This window comes from the organism of the source record quoted next, unplaced genomic scaffold (assembly GCF_019419815.1).
Source record: "Pyrus x bretschneideri cultivar Hongxiangsu unplaced genomic scaffold, Pyrus_bretschneideri_v1 Contig6, whole genome shotgun sequence".
NCBI lineage: Eukaryota > Viridiplantae > Streptophyta > Magnoliopsida > Rosales > Rosaceae > Pyrus > Pyrus x bretschneideri.
The window spans coordinates 11220345-11240561 of record NW_025999798.1 but is presented as its reverse complement, the minus strand read 5'-3'; the positions used below and the strand labels follow the sequence as shown (position 1 = coordinate 11240561).

Genomic DNA, 20217 nt, shown 5'->3' with positions numbered 1-20217 from the left:
TGATGTCGATTCAATTGGTCATCATGTTCATGCATTGGTTTTGGGTGTGAACCAGTCCATAATAATCTCAGCAAAAGATGATGCTTCGCAGTCTGCTCATGACGTCAACATACTTTATTTCTCCCAGCCTTGTCTCTAGCAACTAGGCCTATGTGTGTTTGATTTGAGAGAAGAAGGAAGGAGATGCTCTCTCATTTTATTTTTGTTACTATTATTTGGATGCCTTCTAAGAAGCTTCGAGCCGGTTTGGGAGTGCGATAGGACATAGGAGGATCCACCAACAACTACTTTCGGAATAATCCTTCCCCTCGTAAGTGATTTTAAAGTGCTTTTGCAAAATCACTCGTCGAGGGGGCATATAGCTTTTCAAAGTGCTTTTTCAACAAGCTTAAATTAGAAGTCATTTCCGATACAGGATCTGTATCACCACACGAAGCACCAACAAACTTTCTCAGATACCGTAAGATGATGAGGACCTACTGCTAACTAGTTGCCGATTAGCCTGAACAACAGAATTTCTAACGCGCACATTGTGTACATTGATGCGAGCAGCCAATCACCAAACTCAAAATGCTATAAAAAATTGGAGGCTTCAATGAGTTCGTGTTCAACTTAACAGTCTGCAATCAATACACCGATAACTAAGCGTCGTAAATGCCAGAAATAACTACCAAGAAAATTACACATCTTAACTAAATTACAAACCCTACTCTTACAGCTGACTACAATGATTCCAGGGCAATCCCAAACATTTTAGGCCCAAAAGAAATAAATAATATAGGAATACATCATTGGGACACAAAATTATGGGGTTTGCTATAGATTATTATTACTCAACAGTTCAACCTAGGATTTCTAAGTTTCCGAGTTTGTAAGAGTTTTGCTGTGTTCCAGTATCAATTCGTAGAGGTTGTCAGCCGTCGGACGATTCTCCGGATTCTCCTCCGTACATTGGTAGAACAAGTCAACAAGAAATCTCAGTGTGTCTAAGTCAGCCTCTGTTCCCTCAAGTTCCGCGCCTGCTTGAGTCATTACCGGCTCATTCAATGACCGAAACGCCTCCAAGTCATCTGTTAACCTTGGTCGTTTTCCCCTCTGCACGCACCAAACAAGCAGATTACTTCCGAGGTTACAAAACATTCAACCTACAATTTCATTAAAAGATAAAACAGAGGCAACCTAAAACAATTAGCTGACACAATCTACATGCATGATTGAGTCTTAATGACAAGCCAACCTAGGCTATGGAATAATGAAGCGATATCATATGAGAATAACATATTCACTTCCTCACTTCACTGACAGGATGTTTCCAAATTCGGTTTCAACAAACAACAATTAGTGATGCATTCCACGCATACAATACATACCTCACCGAAAGTATGGACACCTCAAAATCTTACAAATAAATCCCACTATTCAGTCATATTTCACATTCTCTAACAATCATACAAAATTCTTCATACGAATAAAGATGGAACAAGAGGAGTAGTACCGTCAGAAGTTCATGAATCTCCAATTCAGGTACTCCGAAGTACGGAATTTGCAGAGTCAACATTTCCAACAGCAAGCACCCAAACGACCAGATATCAATTTCCTGTTACCAATAGGGAAACAAACTTACCAACACAAAAAAAGCAAAGCAACACAAATTTAAGATAGAAGAAATATTGAGGTTGAAACCCATGGAACTATCTCGAACTCCAATGGGAACGTATGTTTTTAGATAGATGGATTTATTGCAGTGCTATTTGTGGTTGCCTAGCTATGATAACACTCATTGTCCTAGCTTAATACAATTGCTTGTCAACAAAAGATATGCTCTATTATACTAACTGGATGCTATATTTCAAAAGAAAACTTGTCTATAACCTAATGAACAAAGTAAATGAACACTTGTATGCATATTATAGCATTCTGTGCACAAATAGTTAACTACCAAACAGATGGAAAAGAGATGTAGAGAAGAAAATATATAAGGGATCGACAGATATGTGACAAACTGACCGGATGAAAAACTTACCAATCCATATATATTTCGTTCATGCACTGCTCGCAAAACCTCTGGGGCCATCCAGCGAGGTGTTCCAGCACAAACATTAGCAGGAGGTATTCCTATGTGGGCGATGCAGCATGTATGCAAGTAAGATCGAAGGGGAACTGCCCTATCAAAATCACAGAGCTTCACAACATGTGTTCCATCAGCTCTCTTCCTATCCAGATCAATCAAAATGTTTGCACTTTTTACGTCCCGGTGAATAATGTGCTTTGAATGCAGCTCCACCAATGCACATGCAACATTTTTAGCGATGCACAAAGCTAACTCCACTGGAAGACGCTTGTCACCAGCTTTTGATAGCTTTTCCATATAATTCTGTCGGATGATGGAGATGAAAATGTTCAAAAAAATAAATAAAACCAACCAAGCAAAATGAAACCTGAAACTTTACTATCTATAGTTGAATTCACCTGTAAGGAACCTCCTTTTATGTCCTCCATCCAAATTATAGACTGCAATATACGATGCTCAGGACTACCATTCCCAGAAGGAACCCACTTGGAAGATATCTGATGTCCATACATTTCCACTATGCAAGGGTGTTTCAAAGCACCTAAAATCCTTATTTCCCCTAAACAGTTGTAGTCAAAGTTCCTAATTTCATCCGTTGAATTTCCATATACCACGGAAGTACGCATCTGCAGCATCCACAAGCAAACAAAAGGAAGATTTAGATCATTAATTGTAGTAACAAGCCTAGGAACTTCCAGACCTATCAAATAATTGCCAGCACAGCCAAACTACTAAAGGCCTGAAAATAACTCCAAAGTTTTCCAGCCTGATAACGGATTGAACTTCAAGAAACACACCTTTCCTGCTGCCTCATTTGATCCATATTTGCACCGGACGAGAGAAGTAACAGAGTTTTTTAGAGTTTCATCACAAGAGGGCATAGAAGGGAAGGAGGTAGGAGCAGGGCTGCTTCGAATTGGAAGATGAACTTTGGTCCGGCTGAGAGGAATATACCTGCCATCACAAAGTGAAGATACACACAAAGTCTCAGCAATAAATATCCTGTAATGCCATGTTTTTGGTATGTAATAAAATATATATTCGAAAATCACAATATGTTTACTAGCCAAGCAGGCAATATGTGTACAGCAGTTCAAAAATCAAACCAAATGAAACATCTAAACTAAAATTTGAGATATGAAGGTCCTAAAAGGGCAAAAATAGTACAAGATAATTTCACAAATGAAGTACAAAACAATTACTGCCAAATCCTAAGCACTGCATCTAAATGCAACATTGATACAAAGATTCTCCACTCAAAATAGACACATTCCGAACGTAGGCAAGTTGATAATCAAGCCATAAGTGACATCACAGATCAAGGAACAACAGAAAAGGAGGGGATAAGATGAACCATAAGCCATAATGCAGACATGTACTTTATAAAAGTTATATGACCAGGCATCACGCAACAATTCCTAGCAATTTACAGGGTTACCAAGCATTTCATGCTAAACCTACAAAAACAGAATTAATATGGCATTGCAATACAGTGACCCAGAACACGAATACGCTCTAAAAAGAACATTTTCCTTTATCCAGAGCATCTTCAATAGTGAAGAATTACCAAGATCATTTACATGATAGACTGACCTGCAATAATATTCAGGATCAGTCTCCACTCTTAAATCACGCGGACGACATGCATCCACTACCATTCGAATCTCTGAGGCACCTCTCTTGATTGATACAATATTCCACGCATGTGGCATGAAATCCATGTAACCCCTAACAAGCTCACAAGGTACCCGAGGCTCCACCCAATCACAAAGATACTGCAGAGAAATTAAGTTTCATCATATTAGGATACCAAATTAAAACCTATTGCAAATTAACAGACATCAGTACAAATAATAAATGATAAATTTAATACAGACTCACCTTCAATAGCAATGCTCTATGCCGACACACACCAAACTGCAAGGTTCCAATGGGAACCACAATGGATTTTTGTCGTGCTTTAATAGAACGAAGGGATTTCTCACAGAGATCAGAAAAAACGATATCTTCAAAATTCTTTAAAACTGGTTTAGTGGACAAACTAATAAAGCCCTTATTTCCAGTTGGGCAGGTGCAAACAAAAGGCTTCCTGTAGTCTGAAAGAGGATTAGCTTTTCGTGCCCATTCAACAAGAGCACTCCTATCACTTCCCCCAAAGTGATCTGATACAAACAGAGCAAGCAATGATGCAATCTGCAGCATATCAGCCTTATTTCCATCTGTATTTAAACGATTCACCAATTCTTGGGCAGAACGTAAAATAACATCCAACTCTTTATCCCATTGCCTGAAGATAAATTAAACAACACAACCACTATCAGTTAAAAACCAAGAGGAGGACAGCAAATACACGTGAACATAAAAGACTTGCATAAAATTACAACCTGTCCACAAGAATGACTTCACGTGAGTCAAGGTGGAATTTTTCCTGATAAAGTTCTAGTGGCATGAATGGCCTGTCACGCCCTGCATCATAAAAGCCATCAGAAAGATGGTCCTCAGTGCTGCAAACCGAGAAGTCATTATATTTCCGAGACAAGTTTGAACTATCAGGACAGTATCTAGGATGTTTGGGCCGTCTCGGATTATCAAGGTTCCCATCAGGGTGCCTTTTGGGTTGACAAATACTTTTTGATGCATCTGAAGATGAACCTTCATCTTCCTCACGATAAACCTGTTGATTGGAGGCTGACGATGCATCAAACTCACAACAATCCTTTTCATCACTTTCATCTAGTGTGCTAGAGTCTGGAGTCACAGATGAGCAATTTCCTACAAAACGCTCCTTCGAGCTCACATCATGGCACACAATATTTTCACTTTGCACTTCCCTAGATAGTACATCTTGATCACCATCATCATCCAGATTGATAATGTCTGATGCACCTTCAGGATAAGATTCAGAAGCAAGAAGATCTTGGATGCCTGGTTTGCTTTCTTCATCTTCCCGCACGTGTAACCGCTTGGAAGGATCAAGACCTTTCAACTTTCTACTGTTGTTTAAGCGTTCTTGACGAGCTCTTTGCTGCAAACTGTACCCTTGCTTCCTCCACCTACCTGACCTCCGAGTTGCACAGCACCTACTGTTCGATGAATGTGCGAAAGTTAAACTTGCTGAGCTATGATGAAAGCCTGTAAAAACATTCAGAGTAAGATACAAATCACATACCAATATATATATAATAGAGAGAATCAAGGAGAGAGCGTTGACTAACTAAAACTGAAGACTAAATAAAGTACATGTGTAATTCCGCAGCCTTACCTCTGCGAAATAAACTTTCATTATTGTTCCCAAGAAGGGTTTCATATACTTCCATTTCTACAGAGGAACTGGTAGAATCATCACCCAGTGTCTCCTTCCCATTTCCTTCTAAATTGCAGCATATCCATGAGGGTATTTGACAGAAAGTGAGAAGCTTGTTGTACTGAACCATAAGAGAGCATGAAATAAACCACGTTAGATTTTCATATCAGATATCACATAAAACAACTAAAGAACGTTTATTCTAAAAGGAAGTTGAAACTACATATACAATTCAGAATAAAAGAAACCAAAAACCTAATTAACAAATAGGTGCATGTGGTCATCTTTCTCTTCTACAAGCAAACCACATGATTTTGCAAGTGAACTTATACACTGTTTGCAGAAGTCAAAACAAAATGAATTAAAAAAGTATGTGCGCCATGGTTGTAAGAAACATGATAGCCTAAAACCTGTCCAAAGATAGTTTAAGTGGTTTGGCACAAAAAGAATAAGCACAAAGCCATCATGAAGAAAGTAGCAGTAGAATATGAATTTCAGCAAGTTATTGAGGATAAGTTCAGAAATGAAATAAAATCTTGATCCAATGAATTAAACCTTGGAATGTCATTATTGTAGATTATAGATAGAAGAATACCAGCACTGAAAAAGGAACACTTGACTACAATAATCCTAGTTTGCGATTGAATGTAAGTACCTGAAGATTTAAAATCTGGAGGTTGTGCATCAAGTCAAGTTCAAGATATCCTAGTGATGTCAATCTATTATTGGACAGGTCCATTGTCTCCAACCTCTGCAAAGAGGACAAAGTCGAAGGCAATTCCACCAATTTATTATTAGCAACTTTTAATGATATCAAGGCATTTAAATTACTGATCTCAGCAGGCAAACTTTTTATCTTGTTGAATGAAAGATCTAGATATTCCAAAGTGTTTAAGCAGCCAATTTCTGGAAGGAGGTATCTGCAGTAAACACGCCATAAAGTGGATAAGTTAAAGTCGGTAACTATTTTTACATTCTATGGAAATGAAGAAACCATTAATTATGATGTAATAGAGGCCTAATTGCCCAAATACATGAAAACTGCTAACAATATTAATGATAATAAAAACCAGAATTTCACTCAAAAGCTAGCCAAATAGAGATAATTAACAAGATTACCAGATCCTTAAATTCAAGACCACAAACAAAACTCCCATCAGTGTTTTATCCGAAAGATCTACTATTAAATAAGAATTTCTCAAATGATCCCTAATTACCTTTGACACATTTCATACTTCTTTTGCTCAAGGCCCATAAAAAATACCATAAATGCAACAAATAATCTTGAGGATGCCATGTTACCGGTACATTAAACTTGCATAGCAACACCTGTACTACATTTTGGATGTGCATCATTCTTTCCCTAATATTACGCACTCAACGTAAATGCTCATTAGTTTTGATTTCTCTTCTTTATGTTACTTTTCCGGATGTTTGTTAGCAGTTGCATATCAACAAGTTCATAGAAAAAGAATCGTATAACCATCAGAATGTTGGAACATTGATCACATACAAAGTTGAAAACTTTATATAATCTCTTAAGAGAAAGACACGAAAGGTATAGGGGTAAAAACCCAAGTAATTAATGAAGTCATCTACTTTTTCATCTAGCCTATGATCCTCGAACCTCGACCATCACTCCTTCCGAACGCATTCAAGCTTACTCACTAGCTAAAGCACACAAATGATGAAACCATTTAGGAGTTCAACTTCAGAGGGCTCATCTTATACTAGGCAAAACCGCTCGAAAGTACAAAATTTGATAATATATGACCAATATCACTGCCTATCCAGTCTACATCACTAAACAAAAACTCGAATCAAAAGCATTCCAATGAAAAACACAGCAATCAGCGTTGTCCTTAAGCAGGAGAAAAATAAAATAAAAAAATAAAAAAAAATAAAAAAAGCTTACCTTATAGAGAAGTGACAAACAGAGAGCTTGGTGAGGCACTTGAGCCGAGCAATCTCGCTCAATATCTGAAACCCCGAAGGCCTCGGCGGCACTTTGGAAAGCTCAAGCTCCTTCAAGCCACTCAATTTATCCAACGGCAACCCACCAAACTCCGGCGACGACATCCTCAGTTGCAAGCATTCCAAGCTCTCAAACTCCATCGCCGCGGACGGCGAAAATAAATTAATCTCATTCCCAAAGAACTTCAGCGTTCTCAATCGCTTGTGAGAGGCAATCGACTTCGGCAATAAAATAAACACGTTTTTATACAGATACAAAGCCCCGGCATCCTCAGAATTCTCCCTGATCGAAAAGTTTAAGCTTTTGCCGGAAATATCGACAACCCTCGAGTCGCCGTCATCGCCGTCGGCAGCGGCTCCGCCATCTTCCTCTTCGACAGTCGGATTGGAGGCTTCAGCTTCTGATTGCTCTGGTTCCTTAGGGTTTTCGGGGGCAGCTTCGTCAGAATTGGGGATTTGCATTGAAAATTGGAGCCGCAATTCGGGAGAAAAACCCGAATTTCTGAAGCGGGCAGGCTGAGAGATCTGTTTGGGAGGCGAGAAAATATAGGATTAATGGCATTGGACGAAAAATATGAATGAGAGGGAAAATCGAAAGAGGAGCGGGGAAGTAGACCGACCGCTCCTTTGCGAATAATTTAGAGAGAGAAAATACCTAGTTAGTCCTCCACTGTAGTTTCCGCGAAGCAAACGGACGTTTTGCGTCGGGCGCACTGTTATATATAGTTATATTATTATACAAATACCTACCTGAATTATTGTTTGAACGACGTGTCTAAAATCCACGGGCCGCACTGGGATTTTCTCTCTTTTTATGAAAATTTTTGGACTGTTGAAATTGATTTGTGATTTTTTTAAGAAATTGTCTTTGAAATTGACATAACTTCTCATTTTGCTCTATCAATTTTAAAATCGATCAATTTCATTCTTAATATTTACTAACTCACATCAATTTGATCTTTCTGTTGGAATTATGTCAATTACCTGGTGTTTTGATACAACATATATATGGATCTATAATATTCTAAATATCATAAACCTAAATGAATAAATAGACAAACAAAAGAAAAATTAGAAAATAAAATAAAACGAAGGAGTCGACAACACATGAAAATTTCAGTGGCGTCAAGTGTATCTTTAAAGAGCAAATACAAGACGACGACCAACGGCTCGGTGGAGTGCTCAATGGCTTACTCCATGAAGGAGTGGAGCATGTGGAAGGCCAAGGTTGTCACCCACTACAGCTTCATTCCTCTAATCCTTCTATTTGGACCCAAATTAACAGTTTTGACTCGAGAGCGATCATGGGCTTGACCCAAGGATAAATCCCCAAGGAACATGGAATATTCCCAAGTAAAGCCTGGCCCAAGGAAGAGTCAGTTGAATCCTGATACAATGAAGAGTCGTCATGATTGAATCAGATGTCAATGATGCTTCAAGAATCAAGGAGTATCTATTGAAGTCGAAGATTGAATCTAAAAAGCAAAAAGGTTGGGTTTAGAGTCCTAAATCAGATAGGAATGGCTGAAACGCATTTAGAAAGAATGTAGGAGAGGTCATAATTATACTCCGAGTGGGATTCTATTCGGTCTTGTGGTAAATCATCATTATAAAGAGGTAGGGTAGTGCAACATTCAAAACCTCTCCAAAGCAACACACAAATCTGCCTGCACAAACTCTCGCTCTACGCGAATCCTCTTAAACCTCTTGAGAAATTTTACTTTATTGTTTACCCACCAACACATCTTCAATTTGGATAAACAATATTGTGAAGGCAACCAACGACATATTCAATTGGATAAACAACACTGGAGCAGTAAAGTCAGGCAACTGAGAAACACTTTCAGTTTGGATAACACAACACTGCTTTTAGGTTGGTTCCTTACCTATCCAAGTCTATGTTAGCAAGGGTTCTTTGAGTCCTTGTTGGAAAAAGTCATCCCATTAGCCTTTCAACAAGTTGTGGTGTTACCAGATCACTCAGTATTCGGCACACTAAAAGCCGAATCTAGTATTGAACTTCATAGTAATTAACAGCCTCGTCTTCATGCTCTACAACCCGAAGGCCGAGACCTGTTCCTTCCTCGATCGTAGTCATAAAATTTAGAAGTCATCAGTGCGCCCAACGCCACAACACTCAATCACTCCCTGTCGAGCTCAGCCGATGAGTTGGCATGACCCGCATTTAACTGAAAGACATAGTTAGGTTATTAGCTTTTCGGCATGTGTACCACATAGACTAAGTAGTTTTTGGGATCAACATATTGCATTTGTTTAGTGTTAAAATTAAACCAAACACTCGTATTTCTTTGGTTTAGTTGGTATGGGAGAATTCAAAGTATTTCTTCCTAAACACATGACATAAAATTGTTGAAAGAAAGAGCTGGTGTTCCTAAGAGCATCTCCAATAAAGACCCTAAATGGAGTCCACACAACCATATAGTCCCTAAATATAGGGACAAATGACTTTCAATGGCCCGGAATTGAAGTCCTCAAGGTAACTCAATACATAGAGACTTGTCAAATACCTCAAAAGAATTCTCAAGTATAAGGACTACATATAGGGACTCAAATAGTGGACTCCATATTAATTTTGAGTGGGAATGGTGCTGTTCTTTATGTGTTTTTTCTTATTTTTTGAGCCCACAGGGCAACTTCTCGTTTGCCTTTTTTTTTAATTCTTGAAAAATCAATGGTAGAGATAGTTTTTTATTTAGGAAAACTAATGAAAAGAGCTTGAAAATTTTGAGTTTAATCAAAAGGACAAAAATGTGTTGCAAGTGAATGGTACCAGGAGTGACTTTTTAGAGTAAAAATGTCATGAACGTTAAAAGTGAACAGTACCATAAGTATTTCGTTAAGACTCCCTTTTTATTTTTATCAATGGTTACAATATTTCAATGAAATGATAAATAATTTTTTAATATTTTAGTGCCTATATTTAGGGATTATACTATAAAATTTCTATCATGGACAATATTCTTTTAGGGACTCGAATATTCCTCTAAAGCCACTAAATGAGTCCTCAAAGATGGTGGTTAGGGACCCCATTAAAGATGCTCTAATATAGTGCGAAGCGGCCAGGAATAGAACATTTCCCTTAATTGCAGTAAATGAGGAGTTTTTATAATCACCTTCAACTGTGCCTTCTAAGTAAGCCTGTCAATTTCTTGCACCCGTAATCCGACATAAAATTAAAAGGTTCCGGGTCAACCATCTAACTAGTTGTGACCCCGGTGGTGGATCATATTATTGTGCAGTCACAGCCGACCCTGGCGGTGGAGTGTTCATATTAGACCCAAAGAAACCAGCTGGAGGACATGTGGTTGACCATGCCGTAACAATCAGGCTGATGTCAGGAAAGGCAAAGGCGAACAGCGTGTCTGCAAGGTGTTCGATGCCCCAAACCTGCCCGAGGCTGAAGCAATATCCTTCATACATTTACATAACTATCCCATATCAGAAATTGGTCTGTATCCAACGCAGTATTATTTGATGTTCTATGCCAGAAGTTTTTGACAGTAAGCAATTACATAATCACCTCTTACTTTCAAATTTTCAATAACCATACAAACTTTGGTAGCCACCTAGCCATTTAAAGGCAAACGATGTCATGAATACGGAAATACAATTGAGAAAAATCGGATCAGAATTAATCCAAGGCCTACTTAATAGCAAAAGCCTTCTCAACGAAATTAGTTATGAACCTTAATAATTTGTCGACCAGTTGGCAGCACTCCCGACTCTTGGGATGCCACTCGATTCCTTCTTAGTTTCAGCATCGACCTTGAAATTGGCACCACACATTTCACCTGAGCTATCCACACGTGGCACCGCCTTCAACTCGTTGTGGGGATGCTCGTAACTCCTCAAGCCTCCAGAGGAAGTGAAGAAACAACCTGAGAGAACAGTACCAACATAGTTATTAGCAGTCTACCTCTCATACCAATGATTCAAGTTAAAAGTTCAAGCTAAGATCATAACAACTAAAAAGGAAAGCAATGCCATGCTAAACAAGAAACAGAAGCAGGACAAAGGGCCTAGATTATCCCAATGACTAAGATGAGAAATCAGTTGCATATTTACATGTTAAGGAATTCAAATTTCCAATATACAAAACTACTAATTCCATACAACATTTGTGGCATTATACTGCTCCACAATTGAAATATAGCAGGAACATCATACAACGCATAAAGGACACCAAGAAAATGCTAAACTTTTTATCCTATCAGGCCTAATGCATTTGGTTATAGTTATATACCTTTAGGAAATGGTGCAAAGGAATTTCCGCAGCCCTTTTTCACAACTTCTGAATCATCTGCAAGAACAAGATGGCCTTCAGAATCAGTTCCCCAGAAGAACGGAACATTCCCATCAGTATCCTGCACAAGAAAAGGAGTCAGCTCAACCACAAAACCAAAGAAAGAGACACAAGAACTTGAAAGTAAACAAGGACATGGGCCGATTGAGGGCATATCTAGGCAGAGAGGTTTTACTTACAGCAGCTACAAAAGCGGCTTTGGAAGCACTGTCAAAGAGAACAAATGCAAACTTCCCTTGGATATCTCTCACAACCTGGTCAGCAGGATAGGGACCCCGGTCTCTCAGAGTCCTGAAAGCTTCAATCACAATGATCACCTCATTGGCTGTTTTGTTCAATCCATATTGTTGCTTAAGAAGAGCAACGTTCTCAATGTGGCCTTGGAACAGGCAGAAAATGTCGTCCACAACCGCAAACAACCTAACAATATACAATGAAAATGTCAAACATTAAATTGAAGTGCTAGCAGGACAAACAAAAAACCAAGAGCCATAACAACAGAAAATTTGGTTCCTTCTTTTTTTTTTCGTGAGAAAATTTAAACGAGAACAAAGTCAGAGTTAATTTCTCAATGCAATTCCAAAACTACTGATCATTAACCACAACAAAATCATAAGAATCAATCTTCTGCACTACAAAACAATTAAAGAAAATGGCATTCAAATGAATGAGAAACAAAAATTCTATGATCTCACTCCAACAAATATATGAAATTATACTTAAATTACTAGGAGGATATTGCCAAAAAGTTAATCTGTCTTTTTGTTCCGAATCTCCACCAAACAATTCATATGTTCTTTGTCATTATCAAGAAAAACAAAGAATTTACAGGAGGTAAAAACCATATCATCAAAATACATGAAGACAAACAAATTAGAATTGAATCCAATCACACAATTTTTACAAATAAGGCCAAAATACATATGGTCAAACAGACTTTTTTTCCTCAAACTAAATGAAAACAATCTGGAACAGATTTAATCCAAACCAACGTTCTCTGATCATAAAAAACAATATCAATCTGTACAAAACTAACATTAAAACCAACGAACACATACAAAAAGTCACAGAAAAAACCCAACGACCCACGAATCGTCAAGCCCAGATCAACCAAATACTACACAAACATTAAAAAACAAAGAAATGGGCAATCATAATTTCTTCTTTTCTTTAAAGGGCATCTTCCATATTAATTTATCTTAACCCAAAAATAAGACCCACGAATCATCAAGTTCGGATTAAAGAAAACTACAAAAACGAAATGGGCAGCCTTAGTATCTTGTTTGCTTTAAAGGGTAGGTATCATCCATTTCACTAATTTTAAACAAAAAAAGGCATGATTTTCCGATGGTATTGTACCTTGGAAGAAGAGGGTTCTGTTTGTCGAGAGAGTAGGCGATTACACCAGAAGAGCCAAGATTGACGGTGACGGAGGAAGGGTGCACAGAGGCAAACTGCCGCGCCAGAAACCCATCTTTCAGGGCGGAGGCTGATCCGGACTGAGGGCTCTGCAGCGCCTCGGGGCTTTTGGCGACCGACTTGTCGAACACTGCCAGCATTTTCTGGATCGCTGAGTTGATCAAAAAGAGTGAAACGCACAGAAATGGCTATCAAATGGATCAAAGCAGAGATATAATGTTAATTACGAGTTCAACATAATAAGCTTCGAGAAAGGAGTTTCTGTTTTCCAATATTGCCCTTACTGCGTTGTACAAATTACAGGTATTTGTGGCTATCTTGCCAGTAAAACTCGTTACTATTTTGGTTTTGATGAAAGTGGAAGATGCTATTCGGGGAAATTTTGGTTACAATTTAATCCAGTAAATGAGAAAGTAAATCTTTTTGAAATTATTACTGACAAACAGATTTTGTAATAATTTACCAAAAAAAGGTTTTGTGACAATAATATAAAACTACTACATTCACTCATTTGACTTATTTTCTCGTCTTCTTTCTCGTTTCACTCATTGTTATTCATAAATGTTTTTACTTTCTAAATTGAAAATAAAAACTAAAGATGGAGAAAAAGCATAAATTCAACAGCCACGTAGAGTCGCAACTCACTAGCTGACAGCAACCAAAATCACCACCGCACCCGCGCAGCAACAACTCTTGTTCTCCTCCCCGCCGGCCAAATTATTTTTCCATTTCTCTCATTTTCTCTTCTGGTACCAAATCTAAAAACAAAAACCGTAAATATGAATACCTATCAGATTTCTCGCTTTTAAAGATTATTGTCAAGAATTGATGCCCTACACCATATCCGTTGCAAATCTTTCCCGTCCATCAATCAAAGATATAAAGTTGATTTTGAAAGAAAGGAAAGAAGCTTGTTGAAAGAGAGAGACACGGGGAAGAAGGAGATTGGAAATTTTGAGCTTTTTTTCTTAAATTTTGTTCGTATGACTTTTTGTTAGGGCTTAAAAGTTATTTAATAAAGTTGTTCTAACTATGATCTAATGATATTTTTCTTCATTTAGAAGTAAGAGATATTAGGTTCGAATATCGTAAATGGCGAATTCGATACCAAATTAGGCTGCTATTATGTAGCTTAGCCGAGCTCTCACTTCCCTTAGTATAAAAATATTGATTTATTAAAAAAAGTTATTTAATAAAAAGTTAAATATATTTATTAAAATTTTCCATTAAAAATTTGGTGCAATAAATAGGACATGCGGATAGTTTTAGCAGCACTCTAAATATTCTAATAATTTAGTTGCTGCATATCAATGTTCATGAACACTAATTTGTTTGTTAAAATAATAGAAATTGGGGTTTTCAAACGATAGCTTTTATTAATAGGAATTGGGTTGGATGCATTCAAGTTGAATGTTTCCACTAAAAAAAGGAAAGATCACGTGAAAAATATTCATATTGAAAGCGTTAAAGATAGACTTGGTAATTTCTGACACGGTCAATTAATCATACATGAAATGATACGAAATTAACAGGTTATTGGGTTGACATGATAACAAATTGGGTCGCTATCGGGTAACCCAATAAGCACATGTTAAGATAACGGATTGGTCCGAGTATACACGTGGGTAACTCGATACACGATAATCAAAATATTACTTTAATAATTTTATACCCATATAAAAACTATAATAATTATACACACACACACGCTAAATTAAAGGGTAAATCTCAGTTTATTACCCTTAAGTTTCGTGGTTTTCAATATTTGGTACATGAAGTTTTTTTCGTCCCAGAGTTATACCTAAACTGTTAATTTTGGGACAGTTTCATGCATCCGTTAGTCTGGCTGTTAAGACTCTCGTTAAATGATGATGTGGTGCCTATGTGGACAATGACTAGGCATCACATGTCATTAAATGGTCCATGTGGAAATTAAAAATTCAAATTTTTTTTTTTGGAAACAAAAAAATAAAAAAATTTGGTCGTCTTTTAGCTCCGGCTCTTCCTCCCTTATCGTTCTATTCTCTCATATGCACTAACCCACCAAACCCTTCCCCCTCAATCTTTGACTCCACCCATCCACCCACCCACCTACCCAACCATAATGTTCTCTTCAATGGATTTTCCCCGGTCAATTCTTCCTCGCCGACCACCAGGGCGACAAGCCCAGCGACTTTTGCCACCTCTCTGGCCTCACACAGAACACTAAGATCGTCGATTCAAAATCCTTCGCTCTCACCCACTCCCGCCCTGGCCTCTTCTCCCTCAACCTCTCCGAGAATGACGACGAGGATGACATCAAGCTTGACCTGGAATACCGAAATGTCGAATTCTTCATCACTACCAAACCCGAAACTCCGACCCGGATCCAGCAACCCTTAAAGCCTCTGTCCTTCAACAACGACGTCCTCAAGCGACACAACCCTAAGCACCACCTCCACGTTCCATCTTCGAGGACCCCCTGTAACCAAACACCTCTGCCACGACAACGCATGTCATTGAGTACCAACCCCACCATCGCCACCATCCTCATCCCCTGACTCACCCTGGCAACCGAAGCCCCAATTCAGCTTCTCCACCGTCAATCTGGCCCTCCTACTATCCTTGTGCCCCCCCCCCCCCCACATGGAGGGATAAAGGAGGAAGGGAAGGTCGGAGGTAAAAAACAACCAAAATTTTTTTTTTTTGTTTCCAAATTTTTTTTTTAATTTCCACATGGCGCCTAGTCATTGTCCACATAGGTGCTACGTCATTAGTTAAGGGGAGACTTAACAGCCAGACTAACGAATGTATAAGATTGTCCTAAAATTAACACTTTAGGTATGACTCTAGGACGAAAAAAAATTTCATGTACTAAATGTTGAAAACCACGAAACTTGAGGGTAGTAACTGAGATTTACTCAAATTAAATTTAGAAAATTTGGAAAAAAGGGCAAAAATGGAATCGGATCCCCTCCGGACCCAAAGGAACTGAGCCCAATGATCAAATGATCTGGGCCATTGAAATTTGATCCAACATCTACAAATAGGGGGCCCTTTAAAAGTTATAATAATTTTAGCCGTTGGATCAATTCAATGGCCCGGATCATTTGATCATTGAGCTCAGTTTCTTTGGGTCCGTAATATATTTTTATATGGTATAGTGCTATTGTTTTATTTCTTTTCATAATTATTTTGGTAAACTTCTCATAATTTGAATGGTTTATAATGTTTGGTTTTTATATACTTATTTTATGCGGACTCTTGAAGGCAATAGATCAAGCCAAAGTTCCAATACAATTTCCCCACGATGATCAATGAAAATTTAAGGATTTTGTAAAAGGAAAAACATGCAAGTTTTGAGTTTCATTGACAAGGTTTTAACTTCTGGAAAAGGCTTCACAACCTTGAAAAGAAAAACTCCTTCATTTTGCATGGGCACATTTGATATTTTGCAGTAGACTATTAGTATGCTTTTTTATTAGGCTCTTATTTTGGAGTGTAGATATAGTACTTAACAACAAATGTGTTTTTATATTTTGAAGTAATATTTATGTGGCAATGCGGTATGTGCAAATTTAAGTTCTCGCTACAGAACTTAAGAAGTGATCGGATTTGACAAACTTTAGAATTATATTCATTCACAAACTTAAAGTCTTAGAAGCGCAAATGCTGTCAGTCATGTCTTGTTTCAGGCAAGAAGATGTCCTTTTGGTGATCAAAGCTACCCAAAGTGCTCATGGATCTTCCTCAGCAAAGTACTCGATTTGCAGTGCATCATGAATGTGTCTTCGGATGAAGATCATGCAGTGGCTTTCTCAGCTTCGCCAACCGGGTTATTCGTCTCATCTTCAATGGCGAAACGCAAATTCTTTGCAGTGAGGTGGTGCTTCACATCTTGGACCACTTGAGCTAGTTTCTTCCAGAGACCTCTAAAACGGTGAAGTCGAGTTTGATCAAATTCGACATGTCCTTATCACAAAATAAATGGACAAGAATATGGTTAGTGTAATGGAGAAAAAAATCAATCCATTCACATAGGAATAAAACATTTAGGTTCTAATAGACATGTATTGGTTTAAAGTTACATGAAAAAGCTTTAGGTTTTTCATGGGTGATGTTTTTAAGGAAAACTTTAAGTTTCCAAATAAGGCATGTTTCTAGAAACTTCAGGTTTCCAAAGAATTATAAACTTCAGGTTCATATGTTCCTGCAAACAAACACAAATATATATACAGAAATATGCAACACGAAAAATATGCAAATAGATCTTCAGGGTCTATTATAATAATTGAATTAATTATTTGGGCTTTGGGCCAAAACTAAAGTGTGGGTAAAAAAACTTATAAAACCCATAAGGCCTAAAAAATATAGGCAATTAAACTTGGGGTCCAAAAATATGGACCAAAGTCCACGGGTGGGCTGAGAAAATTTAGGCCTTGTAGCACAAGCCCAAGAATTGGGTTAGGGTAAACAGATGTGGGCTGCAGGCCCAATATACCAGAGGCACAAATGGGTGTGTGACACGGTGCAGGTGCATCGATACCCCAGCTACAGGTTGGGATCGAGTGCTTGTGGGTACATGGATACACCAACCAAAGGTTGGGATCCAGTGTGACTCGGTACCAGTGCACTTATGCACCAGGCTTTAGCTGCAGGTTGAGACCTGGTGCGGCGTTATGCACGGGGACACCAAAGCCCAATGTGTTGGTATCACATGGGCTTAGGGTGAGTAGCAAGGGCTTGGGTTCGCAGGCCCATGGAATTTTTTTTTTTTTTTTTAGATTATTGCTGCATGTTAAATGAGTCCAGGCCCAGAGGGCTGTGGGTCAGACCAAACATTAATCCTAGCTATGCTGGGTGTATGCATCGAAGGAGATAATCGGTGCTGCCGCTTTTGGCGGCTGTGTTGTGGTTCAAAGAACTCGAGGAGAGTCACGTGGGTCGACGATGACCAAGGTGGTGAATGGAGAAGGTTAATATCGACGTTCAAGAACCAAAACCTAGAAATTTTAAATCGGATTTTCAAGAAATTCTGATGAAATTCAAGTAACTCTCGATCCAATTTTCGTCGGAGACGACTTCTAGTCGTCGGTGACAGTGATCAAAGGCTCGACGTGTTGGTTGCAGGCTATGCCTGCAGTGGTCGTGGACAAGGACGCCATTAATGACGTCATGTTATTCTAGGTCGCAAAGCCTGGAGCTTCTGACTCAGTGGATTGGTTCACTCGGCTTGACTCAGGGAGCGCGACGACTTGGCTTCCTGCCGTCACACTCGGGGTTCCCAACGAAACCCTAATATTTTTTTTTTTTCAATTTCCAAATTACAATTCAATGCATATTCAACATGTAATTCAATGCATGAGCAGATATTTGATGCAATTCATGGCAATATCAACTCACATAATTCAACATTTATGGATATAATGCATACACAATTTATGTAGAATATAAAATTCAACAAAACGTAAAGTTGGGTCATGCATTATGGTGAATGTTCATGCTATCAAGGGTGCAAAAATATCGAGATAAAAACCGTTGTTTTGAAAGAACCTGATTGCGTGATGATATTGATGAACCAGTTTGATGCAGAAAGCTTTCACGTCAAATTCCTAAGTGCAACGGTATGAGCGTGCTGATAACGTGTTGTGGCTTATTTTAATCTGATAGGGAGAGAGGGGCTCAAGAGAGAGAGAGTAAAGAGAGATATGTGTTTGTAGGGTTGTGTAGAGGATGTGTTATTCCCCATACGCAGTGCCTTTATTTATAGTAACAAGGGAGGAAAGAATCATTCTCCTCCAAGGAATACAAGTCATAATATAGAAGAATAACTAGTATAAAATATAATTTAGAATTTACACAATCATACTTAAATACAAAGTTTATAATAGTTTTTATTTTATTTGATGTTGCTTGTCATAAAAATGATATACAAATATAAGGAAATTTTCTTAGCGCTACTTTAATTTAATGGATAAATAAAAGCGATTGGTTCCAATTATTTTTAAGGTAAATCGGTCTAGTTATGCGTAAAACAAATTAACATTCGGGTGCTTTCGAATCTCGATGAGAAAAATTGTATTAGGCGGGGGCTTTTTTTTCCAAATAATTAGAATCACCAATAACATTTGTTTTTGGTAAAGACCACTAAGTGTCTCCCAAGGATAGGCAATAGTTATGGCGGGCGGGTAACCGCGGTTATTTACTCATAACTGTTAATACTCATACTAGCATAACCGTTTACCCATTGGTTAATTGCCTAAACGGTTATACCCATACCCATAACAGTTTATAAACAGTTAACTATACTCATAACCGCATACTTATTTAACCATAACTGTTTAATATCCATTTACCCTTTTCAACCTGTTTATCTTTTTTTTTTTTTTTTTTTTTTTTTTACCATTACCCCTTTTTCACCCGTCTACATGTTTTTTAACAACTTGAAAAAAAATTGTCATAATTTTCTCTTTTTTTTTTTTTTTTTTTTTTTACAATTAAACACCGCTATAGGTAACATTCATCATACATTTCAGTATTTTAATTTTTTAAGTCCTTATACCATTCCAATAATTGAAATAATAGTTTATGGACGATATTTTTAACTGTTACCAATGAAGGTAATATAATATTTGCTAAGTATTCTTAAGTTACGAAAACTGTTTAGAAGATGGTATTCTTGGGTTATTTTACCCATTATGTAAAGTATTAACATAATATATACAATGAGCTACATTATATTATAATTAGTTATATAAACCATGTACTATAGTCAATAGCATTGATTTAAGTTTTGTCCGATAGAGAACATGGTTAGAAGAAGGATTACACTTGTTGACCGTGAATCATGTCTTTTCGGCAACAATCAAAAGATGCAACATTCAAATTGAAGAGATGTGATTGTTTGGTTAATAACACAACTTCCCATCCCTTGTCAAACAGCCGCATACATATACATATATATATATATATATATGTATGTATGTATGTATATAATTTTATTTTTAAAATATTCAACATTACATATATAAAATAAATGGGTAAATGGTTACCTGTTTATAACCTCGGTTAATATCCATAACCATCCATTTAAATTTCATGGGTAAACGATTATACCCATAACTGTATATTTATCTAAACGGTTAG

General features: G+C 37.7%; 2 protein-coding genes across 3 annotated transcripts; both read right to left on the bottom strand.

Annotated features, from left to right (window-relative positions):
* Positions 1–574: 574 nt before the first annotated feature.
* On the bottom strand, positions 575–8140 carry LOC125471416. Of its 2 annotated transcripts, XM_048571749.1 has the most exons (12): positions 8005–8140; positions 7291–7874; positions 6031–6295; positions 5334–5496; positions 4456–5203; positions 3953–4358; positions 3665–3846; positions 2869–3025; positions 2470–2697; positions 2024–2374; positions 1496–1597; positions 575–1095 (listed from the first exon to the last, which is right to left on the bottom strand). In XM_048571749.1, exons 2-12 carry the CDS (start codon positions 7809–7811, stop codon positions 856–858), a joined length of 3363 nt encoding a protein of 1120 aa, XP_048427706.1. In that variant the 5' UTR covers positions 7812–7874; positions 8005–8140; the 3' UTR covers positions 575–855. The 2 variants fall into 2 exon arrangements, with proteins under 2 accessions (XP_048427706.1, XP_048427705.1); XM_048571748.1 differs by lacking the exon at positions 8005–8140 and having other exon boundaries at positions 7291–7991.
* Positions 8141–10808: 2668 nt separating this feature from the next.
* Positions 10809–13247, bottom strand: LOC103935880 (stem-specific protein TSJT1). The gene is made up of 4 exons (XM_009345695.3): positions 13033–13247; positions 11853–12093; positions 11614–11734; positions 10809–11248 (listed from the first exon to the last, which is right to left on the bottom strand). Exons 1-4 carry the CDS (start codon positions 13230–13232, stop codon positions 11058–11060), a joined length of 753 nt encoding a protein of 250 aa, XP_009343970.2. The 5' UTR covers positions 13233–13247; the 3' UTR covers positions 10809–11057.
* Positions 13248–20217: the final 6970 nt, after the last annotated feature.

Coding starts and splice junctions, on each gene's coding strand:
- LOC103935880 (XM_009345695.3), bottom strand. CDS start 13,232: ATGCTGGCAGTGTTCGACAAGTCGGTCGCCAAAAGCCCCGAGGCGCTG. Junction 11,735..11,852: donor AAGCCGCTTTTGTAGCTGCT/GTAAGTAAAACC, acceptor TTTCTTGTGCAG/GATACTGATGGGAATGTTCC. Junction 11,249..11,613: donor CTTTGCACCATTTCCTAAAG/GTATATAACTAT, acceptor CTGTTCTCTCAG/GTTGTTTCTTCACTTCCTCT.
- LOC125471416 (XM_048571749.1), bottom strand. CDS start 7,811: ATGCAAATCCCCAATTCTGACGAAGCTGCCCCCGAAAACCCTAAGGAA. Junction 3,026..3,664: donor GATCCTGAATATTATTGCAG/GTCAGTCTATCA, acceptor TTGTGATGGCAG/GTATATTCCTCTCAGCCGGA. Junction 2,375..2,469: donor TAAAAGGAGGTTCCTTACAG/GTGAATTCAACT, acceptor ATCATCCGACAG/AATTATATGGAAAAGCTATC.